At 42.4% G+C, this 16,599-nt stretch overlaps 1 protein-coding gene across 2 annotated transcripts in view; it reads right to left on the bottom strand.

Moving 5' to 3' along the window:
- The window catches only part of COL15A1 (collagen type XV alpha 1 chain), a 353,153-nt gene that overhangs the window by 74,291 nt on the left and 262,263 nt on the right, over nucleotides 1–16,599 (bottom strand). For both annotated transcript variants that reach the window (XM_063451925.1, XM_063451926.1), the window contains exons 18-19: nucleotides 8,122–8,166; nucleotides 7,348–7,410 (exon numbers count right to left, since the gene is read on the bottom strand). In XM_063451925.1, coding sequence (XP_063307995.1) covers nucleotides 7,348–7,410; nucleotides 8,122–8,166 — 108 coding nt within the window. The remainder of the gene's footprint in view (nucleotides 1–7,347; nucleotides 7,411–8,121; nucleotides 8,167–16,599) is intronic.

The following is a 16,599-nucleotide window of genomic DNA, read 5'->3' as shown; positions in this document are numbered from 1 at the left end:
TGACATGCCCAAAACAGTTCCAGGGCCAGCGGTTGGTCTCTCTCTGTGGATGTCACGGTAATATACCCCAACACGCAAGAATAGTCCAGATAGTCTAGAGGCAGAAAACAAGATACGTCTTACCGGACCTTAGAATGGCCGGACTTGATGAGGACAGGAAAAGACAGAGTCCAGAACGAGCCGAGGTCAAGGGGACAGAGAGACAGCGAAAACTAGAACAAGCCAAGGACTGGTACACGGGAGAGCAAACCGGCGGACAAGACAAGCAAGGATAAAGAGAAAACTGAGTCAGGAACAAAGCCAAGGTCTAGCACCAAAAAAACAACTGAACGATACAAGCACTAAAGGGAACTGAATCAGAAACCACGATAGGGCAAGGTACTAAGGGAAAAGGTGAGTATAAATACCCTAGATATCAATTTGATTGGCCCCTGTCATATCCACGCCCCCAAAACGTGAGTGTATGGGGAATGTGGCATGACAGGGGCCAATGGGAGACCGTTTCAGATTTCGGCTCCCACTGACTCCGGCCGGCCCCTGGAGAGGGTAAGTGGAGTACAAAAGTACTTACATTACATGAATGGATTCTTTTAAAGTGTATTGGGCAAGGTATATTGCAGGGCCCATAGTCACAGGGTAGGAGGCAAGCAAACAGGCCCCTCCAAAAACTTGTGGCAAACTCAGAAAAAGGGGAGTTTGTCACACATCTTCCCTCCCAGGGGGAGACTAACCAGGTACGTGACCTCCTGTCGGTCGGTGCCTGAGTTAGTCGAATAGCCCACCCACAACAAACAATTACTGGACCTAATGACTCTTGTAATCGGCCTCTGTCCGTCACCCCAGATCTTTCGGGTGCTCCCAGGCAGGTAGCTGTGGGTACTTGGTGTCTCTTCTTCCAATAACACCCTCTGCCGCTGGGGAGTCAGACCAACTATCTCAACTCCCGGTGACGCTTCCTGGTGCTGAACTGCTTGCTGCTGCTGGGATGAGGGACCGACAACCTCCTCTCCCGGTAATACTTTCTGCCGCTGGTGAGAGAGACCGACTGTGTCTTCTCCCAATAACACCCTCTGCCGCTGGGGAGTCAGACCGACTGCCTCGACTCCCGGTGACACTGCCTGGTGCTGAACTGCTTGCTGCTGCTGGGATGAGGGACCGACAATCTCCTCTCCCGGTAATACTGTTTGCCGCTGGGGAGGGAGACTGGTTGTCTCCTCTCCCTGTATGGTACACTGCCGCTGGGGAGTAAGACCGGTTGTCTCCTCTCCCTGTGAGATGCACTGCCGCTGGGGAGAGAAACCGACCATCTCTTCTCCCGGTAACTCCGACTGTAACTGGGGATCTGGGCCAGCTGCACAGCATCCCTGTAGGGCCGGTGGAGAGACCTTGGTCCCTTCTCTACCTGCCATCTGGAGATCTTCCCAGGAACAGTCTATGAGGATCCCCCCTTCGTTAGCTGGTAGGGAAGCAGGGGGTACCTCAGCCAGGTCTTCCCAGCTGAAGGGTGGTAGATCTGGTTCTGACTGTTGGGGAGATTGGGGCCAAATTGAGCTGAGCAGGTGTTGGTAGTTCTGCTTCAGCTCCCACTCCATTGTTACCAGGTGGGTCATGTCTCGTCTCACATCGCTGGCATCAGCCCAAACATGCATGCCCACCCTGCAGTCATAGATGTCCCAAAATCTAGACTCCTCTGTGCTGCCGAAATCAATGTTTTCCTCCAGGGCATCCCAAAGTAGACCAGGGCCGTCGAAATCCTTACCTTCGGGCTAGTCGTGCTAGGCAGTCCAGGGGGTCTGCCGAACCGTATACCACCATAGGTCACTCGTCACTGGGGAGACTATCACCGCGCCGATGCTGTACATCCTCCAGGGCCTCGTACCACATCTCTTTCGAGTGGCATCTCTCCAGTCCAGTATGCCCTCCTCTGATACGGGGACATCCTGTTGGGCCAAGTGTTGCTGCAACCTCCAGAGAAACTCCTCCTCACATGGGAACGCTGCACGGGTGCTGCTTGCTCCATTCTCCCGAGTTCCTCCTCCTCCTCGTCATGGAACGCTGTCCGGAAACTAGCCAATTCCATACTGCTGTAGCCAGGGGCACTGTACGGATACTAGCGTTGCCCTCAATTAGAGTTCATACGATACCGGTGTCTCCAGGATGCTTCTGTGCTTCTAGGAAGCCATCCCACCGCTGACACCAATGTAAAGGATTGCCTGGCACCCCGACTGGGCACCTCCATCAATGGATGTTTCCTAGAGGACACGAGGACTATAAACACCGCACTGGACACCATCAGCACCGCAGACTCCGCAACCATCGTAGCTTAACTGGAATCTCACCGTCTTCCCACCCTGGACCAACCGCTGACATCCAGGACCATGTGGGAAAGATCTCTCCTCCAGGAGAGCATAACAGGAACAGCTCTTAAAAGAGCTAGTGATTATCCAAGGGAGTATAATGAGTATAGCAATACCTGGTAGTGATATCGTAGCTCCCTACAATAAGAGACAGAACTCAGTATTGAGGATGAAGAGGTCTGTTTAATGCAAGCAAGCACTTACAATTTTACATACATTTAAACCCCCAACAGCCTCATTTACATACAATAGGTTACATAGTGTCACAATAGTGACCCCTTCTCACAGAGTGTAACCCAGAACAGAACGTATACCGGACCTTAGAATGGCCGGACTAATGTTTATAGTAGTCAAAAGGGGTAGCCAGAGATCAAGGGAGTACGGAAGACGGATAAACGATATAACCTAGCCAAAGTTCGGGGAACCAGAGAGTAGAGTAGTCAAAAAGGAAAGCCAAAAGTCAATAACCAGGAAACAATCAATAAAGTAGCTTAACAGCACTAGAGGAACCAACAAAAACCACACTAGGGCGCCTTACCACTGTCAGGGACTCCCTTTTATAGTGTGGGGTATATTGCTTTAAAACCACGCCCCCAAAAGGTCCGGGGGCGTGGCAAAGTACGGATCACGTCGGCATTTACTTATCATAAAAAGATAAGCGGTGTGAGCGGCCGGCATCAGAAGGGCTGTGCCGCTCACCGGAAGAGGATGCCTTGCTGCGCGGGTCTGAGGAGGAAAGGTAAGTTATTGTTACACATAGAGCACTATAGTACAAGGAAGGGTGGGGTCAGACAAAAGCAAGGGCTGATGGGAGATTGAGGAGGGACAAAGCAGCCAGTTTAAACTGGTCTGGCAATGTCCCTGGGACAACGCCCTGTTGGGGAAACAATAGGACAGGAAAAAGGGGGGCGGGGATGGGAAGAGGCACAGACAAGCAATACACTCTGAGAGATAATTGAGTCAGGAACTGTACAAACTCAATTATCTCTAGGTACAGAAAAACACACAATTTACAAACACCCCAAAAGTACCCCCAAGATCCATGGAAACCCCACAAGAGTCACATCCTAAGATAGCCCTGATCTGGGTGACCAACATATCCAAATTCCCCAGATCGGTTCAGTGGTTTGGTTTTTTTCATGGAAGTCACTTTTTAACATGTCTTTTTGCAGGGCCCATAGTCTTTGAGCAGGAGGCTAGCCAGCATTCCCCGCCAGGCACACGTGGCAGAGGCACCAGATAAACTGAATCAAAGCTTGTTAACTCTGAAATGGCAGCACATGCTTGTTTGAAAATGCTTTGCACTACAAACTAAAGAATAATAAAAAAAAAAAGTTTTTAGCTCCTGTTCTGTAATTTGAACTTTAATTAAATACAGGAAGGAGGGGCGTGGCCTGGACACCGAAGGGAGTTTAACAACCCGATCTCGGCAGATACTAAGCCTAATACCACTATCCGATATGGGGAAGAAAACTAAAAAGCTGAAAACCCTGAACGGGGAAGGCTCCTGCAACATTGGTGAGCTACTGCAACAGAGGCCTAGACATAAAATGGTGGCGCTACTCGACTCTCCCTACACCTCCTCCAAGGATGAAGTCATGGATGCCCCTGACAAAATCCCCCACACAGTGGATCATATATCCACACCACTAACAGAGGACTTATCTGCCCCCATGAATAACATTTGTGCCTATATTATTCGAGAAGACATCGATGTGGCCACGGCCCGAGTGGGGGCAACTGAAGAACACCTCTCCACCATGGCCCATCAACTGGAAAATAGCAATGAGCAAATTCCCACAGAGAGTTGCAGGTCAAACTGGACACCCTGGAAGACACAACAATCTCAAAATAAGACATATTTCCTAAACTGTTGCCCACGAGATGCCTCACTTTTTAAGGCACCTCTTCACTTCCCTGATGCCACAATTCTCGCTAAAGGCATACAACTGGATGGCTGCTTTTGACTAGCAAAGTCTAACAGGGCTCCGGCTGGAACCACCAGCTAGGTGCTGGTGCGCTTCGTACTGAACCGAGACAGAGCTGCGGACCAAGAGGCAGTGAAGAATAAAACACCTTATGGCTTTGAAGACATGCAACTCCTATTCCTACAGGACGTATGTAGATATACACTACTATGGAGAAGGTCCCTTCAAAGAGTCACCCAAACCTTATGCTCAGCGAGCATCACCTATAAATGGGGTCCCTCACGTACTCTCCAAGCCACCAAAGAAGGTCGCACCTACCCACTCACCTCTGCGGACGACTCTGAGGCGTACCTTCAGAAATTGAGCCTTACCTCATCCATCGGCCCAGGAAACGGACCACGCAGCTCATGGGACGTTGCCAAGGTGGTGCCATTCACCCCATGAGCCGCTGCTGATACCGGCTGAGGTTGCGACGGACATCCAGATGTGGGCTCTATATTAGTCTCACATTCTAATTCACTGTTACCAGTTTATATTTATTTTTCTGTTGGTTTAATCTTATTTAATAATAGCATTACATAACATACCTCGGCTGCGATGGCAATATATATATATATGTGCCTACTCCCCCCCCCCCCACACACTGCTCAGGGGTTAATGAGCGACACCTCCCTCAACATACACTAGAGAATCCAACCCACTACTACATTTTTACCTCGAGGGACATGGTGTCCTTACCATACAGGTCCATACGGCATGTAAGGGGTGATATACCCACAGGAACTTCCTACCCACCACACAAACGGGTGACGGAACAGATAGCATCAATACCAGTTAACCTGACCTACTGACAAGCCTAGACAGATATAGATGTAACACTCTTCTATCTGAACAAAATAATAGAGCAAACTACAGGCAGCAACTTAACACTATAAAAACCTAACAACCTCCCCCCCCCCCCCCCCCCCCCGTCCATATGGGACTGGCGAGCTTCACATAAAGAGGCACTCCCTGCTCAAGTTAACCCATTGCTAAAATTCTCCCCAGCCTTCTGCGTTTTTTTTTCTATTTTAGGAGGACTCTGCTCTCCTCTGAGAGGTAACTGTGCCCTAATCTATGCAACCTATTCCCTACCTCCTGTTCCTGTAAGATACACTCAATTACAATAGTGAATTTTCACTTCTATTATGTTTATTTTTCCTCTCATCAGTCTAAAAAGTTAAGCTCACCGTACCAACAAGCCATGCTGCCAACCTAGGCATGTATCTTTAGCCTGTAATATGCAAAGCCTATTATAAAATTATTCATCATCTTAGACATGACTTCCTAGCTTAGAGTTATTCTGTATCCTAATTTCTAAAAATGGTCTGTTCCTGCAAATGTACAACCTTTGTACACCTGTATTTCATGACATGATTGCATACTTGTTGTTGTGACATGGTAAACATCCTTGTACTCATAAGCACAGCTAAAAGAAAGAATAATAAAAAAAATTAAATACAGGAGACTCCTGCAGGGGTCTATTAACAAAGCTGGAGATAATATCATTTTAAATTAAACAGAATTTGCAATAAAGGAAGTGTAAACATTAGATGACTCTTTACAGGAAGTATTTAGGAAGGATGTATAAGTCACATGCAGGGAGGTGTGCCTAGGGTTGCATAAACAAATTGCTTTAACTCCTAAATGGCAGTAAATTGAGTAGTGAGACTGCAGGAGCATGATATATACAACAAAACAGATTCATTAAGCTAAACTTGTTTTGGTGACTATATTGTCCCTTTAATTGAGGTCTGATTGGCACGAGTCAGCTTCTTTTGTGGTACCAGAACATTTATACTGTTAATCCAATTAATTAAAGTTATATTACAGTGACTTGTGGTATGCCCATCCCAATAAAAATAAAATAGATATTGCAAAAGTGGAAGTGTACATTCTGCATTAGTAACAAGACAAGCCAGGGTCTCTGGGAGACTGGGGGACCCTAATTTTAGATGACATAGAACTAAGGAACAACATCCACAGCCTACTAGCACTGTAACCACAAAAACAGACTGCAGATTTTATTGTGCTAAATGTGCCTCTTTAAAGAAGAAGGCAACCACAGGTAGATAAGGAAAGAACACGACCAATAAAAGTAAAAATAGTTTATTTTCTAGTGGTTGAAGGACAGGCTCAGTGGCTATGAAGTGTAATAGCAATAGGAAATGTGTGTTAGAAAGAATTGTAATTAAACAATTATTCAACAATGTCACCCTTAGTAAATATATAATTGGTGTCAATGAGAATTTTAAAAATGTAGAGAACAAGTTAGGAAAACGTGAAAATAAATGAATAAGAGAGAAATATCTAGAGACAACCTTGGGATAAGTTCTTGAGCATTCTTTAATTCATTTAGTACTTATTGCAGCTTGGTTCTCAAAAGCATATACTCCTATTTTTAGTTACACTCATGAGATACAAGTTTTAGGAGTCACAGAGGACAATGACCTTTTACCCAATTATAGATAACCTGTATGGTCATCATCTGAAAAACTGCCATAGCCATTGAAAAGATTACCAGAGCTTCCATAGATATTGACACAATTGTACTTTATGAATTTATGGTGACTTCCTTGAATTTTAGGAAAACATATTATCTCTATCAAGGGGAATAACGTACGATATTAGTCTTGGTAGCAAATTAGTGCTTGCAAGAATTAACAATTGGTACACTGTCACATCGATTTTAGGGTATGGAGCTTGCAACATTTTCAAAATGCCTACTTATGATTAAAAATGACTGAGCAATTTGTATCTAAAATGCTGCACTCTCTCATTTAGGTAAATAAGTTTATATTAATATTTATTTATTTCCCTACATCAATACAACATATCAGTACAACGCAAGACCTACAGCTTTCAACTCAGTTCCTGAGTGACTGTTATTCACCACATTAATATCGAACAGCCAGGGATGTTTATATTTTCTATACTACTGATTATAAACATACATTGACTGTGTATGACCATAATATCTCTACATAGTTTAGCTTACAGCCATGCTAGACGTATTTACAAACCTCAGATCCTGGTATTCCTTCATTTCCATCTTTTCCTTTTTCTCCAGGTAAGCCTTGTTCCCCCTACACAAAAAAATAAAATAGCAAACATTGTTTTATAATCTTTATTCTTTTGTGGATAGTAGCAGATTATAATTTTAAATACAAAGAAAAAAAATTGAGAAGGCCAAAAGGTTTTACTCTTCAGTATGGAACTATATGAGATGGATGGATGGGAAGATGGGTAGATAGATGAGTAAGTGAATATATAACTAAACTTTATTTTTATATATTTGTGACCAAAGATTTATTTAGTAGTTTTAATATTTAATACCTAAAATTGAATATTTGGTAAAGGAGGTCTTGATCTCTATTTAAAAAAATAAATAAAAAATATTTAATGTCTTTTTTAATGTAAGTGTGGTTACTCAATACTCCATTGCTGATTGCCAACATTTTTACAAGCACCATGTATTTTTCATCAGTGTAAAATGGTTGGTCAGAATCTAATACATTTCTTATGCAAGATAAAGTAATTGTAGACTTTGAAAATTTGATTTCCAAAAATCTAAATTACAAAATCTGAAACTAATAATAAACAATAGTAAGTTGTAAGATAAAGACTAGAATCTCCATAGTGAATTACATTTTTAAAAATGTAATTGGAAATCGGTATAAGTGCAATTTAAATAGTATATGGTTATTTGTCCTATTAAACCTGCAGATATATATAAATTACATATTGATCAAAACTAATGTGTGCAAAGATGTTTGTCATTTAAATACATATTTTACCTTTTCACCTTTAAAACCTGGAGGACCTAGATCTCCTTTTTCTCCCTGTATGAAAAAAAGTCATTAAAAATGTAATCAATATTTGTACTTTGCAAAATTCTGATTGCCTTTGGCTAGATAAGCCAATAAGGAAAGTAAACTATATATTTTTTAAATATAACCATCACAACAAATTAAAAAAACAAAAGTAAATGCAATAATATTGCAGTGGATTGCATTTGAATTGTAGAATGACTTAGATTCAAAATGGAATTATGAAAATGGATTAAAAATGTTATGAGAGCCTATTATGAGAAATGTTAAAATGTTATGAGAAATGTTAAAAACCACCTCTGTGATATTGTCACCACTAAAAAATTTGACTAACTTTTGTCTACTCACATGTCTGAGTAATCTAGTCAAGAAGAATGTGCACAAGAACTAAAGTTCAAAATCCAAGTCTGCAACAGCTACACTTGAACTTAATATATTTATATAGGATTTATATTCTTACTCCTTCTTTAGAAACTAAAGTTACCTGTTTAGACACCTCATGTTATGGAACATATTTCAACCTACAGCTCAGTCTCTCTCACTGTACTACTACCTGTTACAGCCTTTGGTATTGGCTAGAGTGACTATCCACATTATTATTTTTCACAATTTTGCAAATGTTTCATTTTATTTATACAGTTTCAACCTTGACGTAATCAACAATAGAGAGTAATGATTTTATTTCCCTTATGCCACCTGGTAAACTTTCAACCTGAGGCATTGGTTCCTGTTTGTGTTCCTTTCTAGTCTATTAAAGGAATACTATAGCGTTAGGAATTAGAGATGGCCCGAATAGTTTGCTGGCGAATAGTTCCTGGCGAACATAGCTTGTTCGCGTTCGCCACGGCGGGCGAACATATGCGATGTTCGGTCCGCCCCCTATTCGTCATCATTGAGTAAACTTTGACCCTGTACCTCACAGTCAGCAAACACATAACAGCCAATCAGCAGCAGACCCTCCCTCCCAGACCCTCCCACCTCCTGGACAGCATCCATTTTAGATTCATTCGAAAGCTGCATTCTTAGTGAGAGGAGGGACAGTGTAGCTGCTGCTGATTTAATAGGGAAATCGATAGCTAGGCTAGTGTATTCAGTGTCCACTACAGTCCTGAAGGACTCATCTGATCTCTGCTGTAAGGACAGCACTCCAAAAAGCCCTTTTTAGGGCTAGAACATCAGTCTGTTTTTTTTTTCCTGTGTAATCTAATTGCAGTTGCCTGCCTGCCAGCGTGTGTGTCAGGCTCACAGCGTATACTGTGCCCACTTGCCCAGTGCCACCACTCATATCTGGTGTCTCAATAGCTTGCATTTAAAAAAAAACAAAAACTTTTTTGACTGTGAAATAATAGCAGTCAGTTTCCTTCACACGTGTGCGTTTCAGGGTCTGCCAGGGCACAGTGTCACACCAGTGCAACTCATATCTGGTGTAACAGTAGTGTACATTTAAAAAAGAACTAGAAATTTGACTGTGAAATAATAGCAGTCAGTTTCCTTCACACGTGTGCGTTTCAGGGCCTGCCAGGGCACAGTGTCACACCAGTGCAACTCATATCTGGTGTAACAGTAGTGTACATTAAAAAAAAAACCTAGAAATTTGACTGTGAAATAATAGCAGTCAGTTTCCTTCACACGTGTGTGTTTCAGGGCCTGCCAGGGCACAGTGTCACACCAGTGCAACTCATATCTGGTGTAACAGTAGTGTACATAAAAAAAACAAAAAACTTTTTTGACTGTGAAATAATAGCAGCCAAGTTTCCTTCACACGTGTGCATTTCAGAGCCTGCCAGGGCACAGTGTCACACCAGTGCAACTCATATCTGGCGTAACAGTAGTGTACATTTAAAAAAAAAACAAAACACTTTTTTTACTCTGAAATAATAGCAGTCAGTTTCCTTCACGCGTGTGCGTTTCAGGGCCGGCAAGGGCACAGTGTCACACCAGTGAAACTGATATCTGGTGTAACAGTAGTGTACATTAAAAAAAAACTAGAAATTTGACTGTGAAATAATAGCAGTCAGTTTCCTTCACACGTGTGCGTTTCAGGGCCTGCCAGGGCACAGTGTCACACCAGTGCAACTCATATCTGGTGTAACTGTTGTGTACATTTAAAAAAAAAAAACACTTTTTTGACTGTGAAATAATAGCAGGCAGTTTCCTTCACACGTGTGCGTTTCAGAGCCTGCCAGGGCACAGTGTCACACAAGTGCAACTCATGTCTGGTGTAACAGTAGTGTACATTAAAAAAAAAACTAGAAATTGGACTGTGAAATAATAGCAGTGAGTTTCCTTCACACGTGTGTGTTTCAGGGCCTTCTAGGGCACAGTGTCACACCAGTGCAACTCATATCTGGTGTAACAGTAGTGTACATTAAAAAGAAACTAGAAATTTGACTGTGAAATAATAGCAGTCAGTTTCCTTCACACGTGTGCATTTCAGGGTCTGCCAGGGCACAGTGTCACACCAGTGCAACTCATATCTGGTGTAACAGTAGTGTACATTAAAAAAAAAAAACTAGAAATTTGACTGTGAAATAATAGCAGTCAGTTTCCTTCACACGTGTGCGTTTCAGGGTCTGCCAGGGCACAGTGTCACACCAGTGCAACTCATGTCTGGTGTAACAGTAGTGTACATTTAAAAAAACAACACCTTTTTGACTGTGAAATAATAGCAGTCAGTTTCCTTCACACGTGTGCGTTTCAGGGACTGCCAGGGCACAGTGTCACACCAGTGCAACTCATATCTGGTGTAACAGTAGTGTACATTAAAAAAAAACTAGAAATTTGACTGTGAAATAATAGCAATCAGTTTCCTTCACACGTGTGCGTTTCAGGGCCTGCCAGGGCACAGTGTCACACCAGTGCAACTCATATCTGGTGTAACAGTAGTGTACATTAAAAAAAAACTAAAATTTGACTGTGAAATAATAGCAGTCAGTTTCCTTCACACGTGTGCGTTTCAGGGCCTGCCAGGGCACAGTGTCACACCAGTGCAACTCATATCTGGTGTAACCGTAGTGTACATTAAAAAAAACTAGAAATTTGACTGTGAAATAATAGCAGTCAGTTTCCTTCACACGTGTGCGTTTCAGGGTCTGCCAGGGCACAGTGTCACACCAGTGCAACTCATATCTGGTGTAACAGTAGTGTACATTAAAAAAAAAAACTAGAAATTTGACTGTGAAATAATAGCAGTCAGTTTCCTTCACACGTGTGCGTTTCAGGGTCTGCAAGGGCACAGTGTCACACCAGTGCAACTCATATCTGGTGTAAAAGTAGTGTACATTTAAAAAAAACAACACCTTTTTGACTGTGAAATAATAGCAGTCAGTTTCCTTCACACGTGTGCGTTTCAGGGCCTGCCAGGGCACAGTGTCACACCAGTGCAACTCATATCTGGTGTAACCGTAGTGTACATTAAAAAAAACTAGAAATTTGACTGTGAAATAATAGCAGTCAGTTTCCTTCACACGTGTGCGTTTCAGGGTCTGCCAGGGCACAGTGTCACACCAGTGCAACTCATATCTGGTGTAACAGTAGTGTACATTAAAAAAAACAACACTTTTTTGACTGTAAAATAATAGCAGTCAGTTTCCATCACACGTGTGTGTTTCAGGGCCTGCCAGGGCACAGTGTCAAACCAGTGCAACTCATATCTGGTGTAACAGTAGTGTACATTTAAAAAAAAAACACTTTTTTGACTGTGAAATAATAGCAGTCAGTTTCCTTCACACGTGTGCGTTTCAGGGCCTGCCAGGGCACAGTGTCACACCAGTGCTACTCATATCTGGTGTAACAGTAGTGTACATAAAAAAAACCTAGAAATTTGACTGTGAAATAATAGCAGTCAGTTTCCTTCACACGTGTGCGTTTCAGGGCCTGCCAGGGCACAGTGTCACACCAGTGCAACTCATATCTGGTGTAACAGTAGTGTACATAAAAAAAACCTAGAAATTTGACTGTGAAATAATAGCAGTCAGTTTCCTTCACACGTGTGCGTTTCAGGGCCTGCCAGGGCACAGTGTCACACCAGTGCAACTCATATCTGGTGTAACAGTAGTGTACATTAAAAAAAAAACCTAGAAATTTGACTGTGAAATAATAGCAGTCAGTTTCCTTCACACGTGTGTGTTTCAGGGCCTGCCAGGGCACAGTGTCACACCAGTGCAACTCATATCTGGTGTAACAGTAGTGTACATAAAAAAAAACAAAAACTTTTTTGACTGTGAAATAATAGCAGCCAAGTTTCCTTCACACGTGTGCATTTCAGAGCCTGCCAGGGCACAGTGTCACACCAGTGCAACTCATATCTGGCGTAACAGTAGTGTACATTTAAAAAAAAAAAACACTTTTTTTACTCTGAAATAATAGCAGTCAGTTTCCTTCACGCGTGTGCGTTTCAGGGCCGGCAAGGGCACAGTGTCACACCAGTGAAACTGATATCTGGTGTAACAGTAGTGTACATTAAAAAAAAAACTAGAAAATTGACTGTGAAATAATAGCAGTCAGTTTCCTTCACACGTGTGCGTTTCAGGGCCTGCCAGGGCACAGTGTCACACCAGTGCAACTCATATCTGGTGTAACTGTTGTGTACATTTAAAAAAAACAAAACACTTTTTTGACTGTGAAATAATAGCAGTCAGTTTCCTTCACACGTGTGCGTTTCAGAGCCTGCCAGGGCACAGTGTCACACAAGTGCAACTCATGTCTGGTGTAACAGTAGTGTACATAAAAAAAAACTAGAAATTGGACTGTGAAATAATAGCAGTGAGTTTCCTTCACACGTGTGTGTTTCAGGGCCTTCTAGGGCACAGTGTCACACCAGTGCAACTCATATCTGGTGTAACAGTAGTGTACATTAAAAAGAAACTAGAAATTTGACTGTGAAATAATAGCAGTCAGTTTCCTTCACACGTGTGCATTTCAGGGTCTGCCAGGGCACAGTGTCACACCAGTGCAACTCATATCTGGTGTAACAGTAGTGTACATTAAAAAAAAAAACTAGAAATTTGACTGTGAAATAATAGCAGTCAGTTTCCTTCACACGTGTGCGTTTCAGGGTCTGCCAGGGCACAGTGTCACACCAGTGCAACTCATATCTGGTGTAACAGTAGTGTACATTTAAAAAAAACAACACCTTTTTGACTGTGAAATAATAGCAGTCAGTTTCCTTCACACGTGTGCGTTTCAGGGCCTGCCAGGGCACAGTGTCACACCAGTGCAACTCATATCTGGTGTAACCGTAGTGTACATTAAAAAAAAAACTAAAATTTGACTGTGAAATAATAGCAGTCAGTTTCCTTCACAAGTGTGCGTTTCAGGGACTGCCAGGGCACAGTGTCACACCAGTGCAACTCATATCTGGTGTAACAGTAGTGTACATTAAAAAAAAACTAGAAATTTGACTGTGAAATAATAGCAATCAGTTTCCTTCACACGTGTGCGTTTCAGGGCCTGCCAGGGCACAGTGTCACACCAGTGCAACTCATATCTGGTGTAACAGTAGTGTGCATTAAAAAAAAACTAAAATTTGACTGTGAAATAATAGCAGTCAGTTTCCTTCACACGTGTGCGTTTCAGGGCCTGCCAGGGCACAGTGTCACACCTGTGCAACTCATATCTGGTGTAACAGTAGTGTACATTAAAAAGAAACTAGAAATTTGACTGTGAAATAATAGCAGTCAGTTTCCTTCACACGTGTGCATTTCAGGGTCTGCCAGGGCACAGTGTCACACCAGTGCAACTCATATCTGGTGTAACAGTAGTGTACATTTAAAAAAAAAACAACACTTTTTTGACTGTGAAATAATAGCAGTCAGTTTCCTTCACACGTGTGCGTTTCAGGGCCTGCCAGGGCACAGTGTCACACCAGTGCAACTCATATCTGGTGTAACCGTAGTGTACATTAAAAAAAACCTAAAATTTGACTGTGAAATAATAGCAGTCAGTTTCCTTCACAAGTGTGCGTTTCAGGGACTGCGAGGGCACAGTGTCACACCAGTGCAACTCATATCTGGTGTAACAGTAGTGTACATAAAAAAAACAAAAACTTTTTTGACTGTGAAATAATAGCAGTCAGTTTCCTTCACACGTGTGCATTTCAGAGCCTGCCAGGGCACAGTGTCACACCAGTGCAACTCATATCTGGCGTAACAGTAGTGTACATTTAAAAAAAACAACACTTCTTTTACTCTGAAATAATAGCAGTCAGTTTCCTTCACGCGTGTGCGTTTCAGGGCCGGCCAAGGCACAGTGTCACACGAATGAAACTCATATCTGGTGTAACAGTAGTGTACATTAAAAAGAAACTAGAAATTTGACTGTGAAATAATAGCAGTCAGTTTCCTTCACACGTGTGCATTTCAGGGTCTGCCAGGGCACAGTGTCACACCAGTGCAACTCATATCTGGTGTAACAGTAGTGTACATTAAAAAAAAAACTAGAAATTTGACTGTGAAATAATAGCAGTCAGTTTCCTTCACACGTGTGCGTTTCAGGGTCTGCAAGGGCACAGTGTCACACCAGTGCAACTCATATCTGGTGTAAAAGTAGTGTACATTTAAAAAAAACAACACCTTTTTGACTGTGAAATAATAGCAGTCAGTTTCCTTCACACGTGTGCGTTTCAGGGCCTGCCAGGGCACAGTGTCACACCAGTGCAACTCATATCTGGTGTAACCGTAGTGTACATTAAAAAAAACTAGAAATTTGACTGTGAAATAATAGCAGTCAGTTTCCTTCACACGTGTGCGTTTCAGGGTCTGCCAGGGCACAGTGTCACACCAGTGCAACTCATATCTGGTGTAACAGTAGTGTACATTAAAAAAAACAACACTTTTTTGACTGTAAAATAATAGCAGTCAGTTTCCATCACACGTGTGTGTTTCAGGGCCTGCCAGGGCACAGTGTCAAACCAGTGCAACTCATATCTGGTGTAACAGTAGTGTACATTTAAAAAAACAACACTTTTTTGACTGTAAAATAATAGCAGTCAGTTTCCTTCACACATGTGCGTTTCAGGGCCTGCCAGGGCACAGTGTCACACCAGTGCAACTCATATCTGGTGTAACAGTAGTGTACATAAAAAAAACCTAGAAATTTGACTGTGAAATAATAGCAGTCAGTTTCCTTCACACGTGTGCGTTTCAGGGCCTGCCAGGGCACAGTGTCACACCAGTGCAACTCATATCTGGTGTAACAGTAGTGTACATTAAAAAAAAAACCTAGAAATTTGACTGTGAAATAATAGCAGTCAGTTTCCTTCACACGTGTGTGTTTCAGGGCCTGCCAGGGCACAGTGTCACACCAGTGCAACTCATATCTGGTGTAACAGTAGTGTACATAAAAAAAACAAAAAACTTTTTTGACTGTGAAATAATAGCAGCCAAGTTTCCTTCACACGTGTGCATTTCAGAGCCTGCCAGGGCACAGTGTCACACCAGTGCAACTCATATCTGGCGTAACAGTAGTGTACATTTTAAAAAAAAAAACACTTTTTTGACTGTGAAATAATAGCAGTCAGTTTCCTTCACACGTGTGCGTTTCAGGCCTGCCAGGGCACAGTGTCACACCAGTGCTACTCATATCTGGTGTAACAGTAGTGTACATAAAAAAAACCTAGAAATTTGACTGTGAAATAATAGCAGTCAGTTTCCTTCACACGTGTGCGTTTCAGGGCCTGCCAGGGCACAGTGTCACACCAGTGCAACTCATATCTGGTGTAACAGTAGTGTACATTAAAAAGAAACTAGAAATTTGACTGTGAAATAATAGCAGTCAGTTTCCTTCACACGTGTGCATTTCAGGGTTTGCCAGGGCACAGTGTCACACCAGTGCAACTCATATCTGGTGTAACAGTAGTGTACATTTAAAAAAAAACAACACTTTTTTGACTGTGAAATAATAGCAGTCAGTTTCCTTCACACGTGTGCGTTTCAGAGCCTTCCAGGGCACAGTGTCACACAAGTGCAACTCATGTCTGGTGTAACAGTAGTGTACATAAAAAAAAACTAGAAATTGGACTGTGAAATAATAGCAGTGAGTTTCGTTCACATGTGTGCATTTCAGGGTCTGCCAGGGCACAGTGTCACACCAGTGCAACTCATATCTGGTGTAACAGTAGTGTACATTAAAAAAAAAAACACCTTTTTGACTGTGAAATAATAGCAGTCAGTTTCCTTCACACGTGTGCGTTTCAGGGCCTGCCAGGGCACAGTGTCACACCAGTGCAACTCATATCTGGTGTAACCGTAGTGTACATTAAAAAAAAAAACTAAAATTTGACTGTGAAATAATAGCAGTCAGTTTCCTTCACAAGTGTGCGTTTCAGGGACTGCCAGGGCACAGTGTCACACCAGTGCAACTCATATCTGGTGTAACAGTAGTGTACATTAAAAAAAAACTAGAAATTTGACTGTGAAATAATAGCAATCAGTTTCCTTCACACGT

This window comes from Pelobates fuscus, chromosome 4 (assembly GCF_036172605.1).
Source record: "Pelobates fuscus isolate aPelFus1 chromosome 4, aPelFus1.pri, whole genome shotgun sequence".
NCBI lineage: Eukaryota > Metazoa > Chordata > Amphibia > Anura > Pelobatidae > Pelobates > Pelobates fuscus.
The sequence above is the reverse complement of the archived record's forward strand: the minus strand, read 5'-3'. Positions and strand labels throughout refer to the sequence as shown.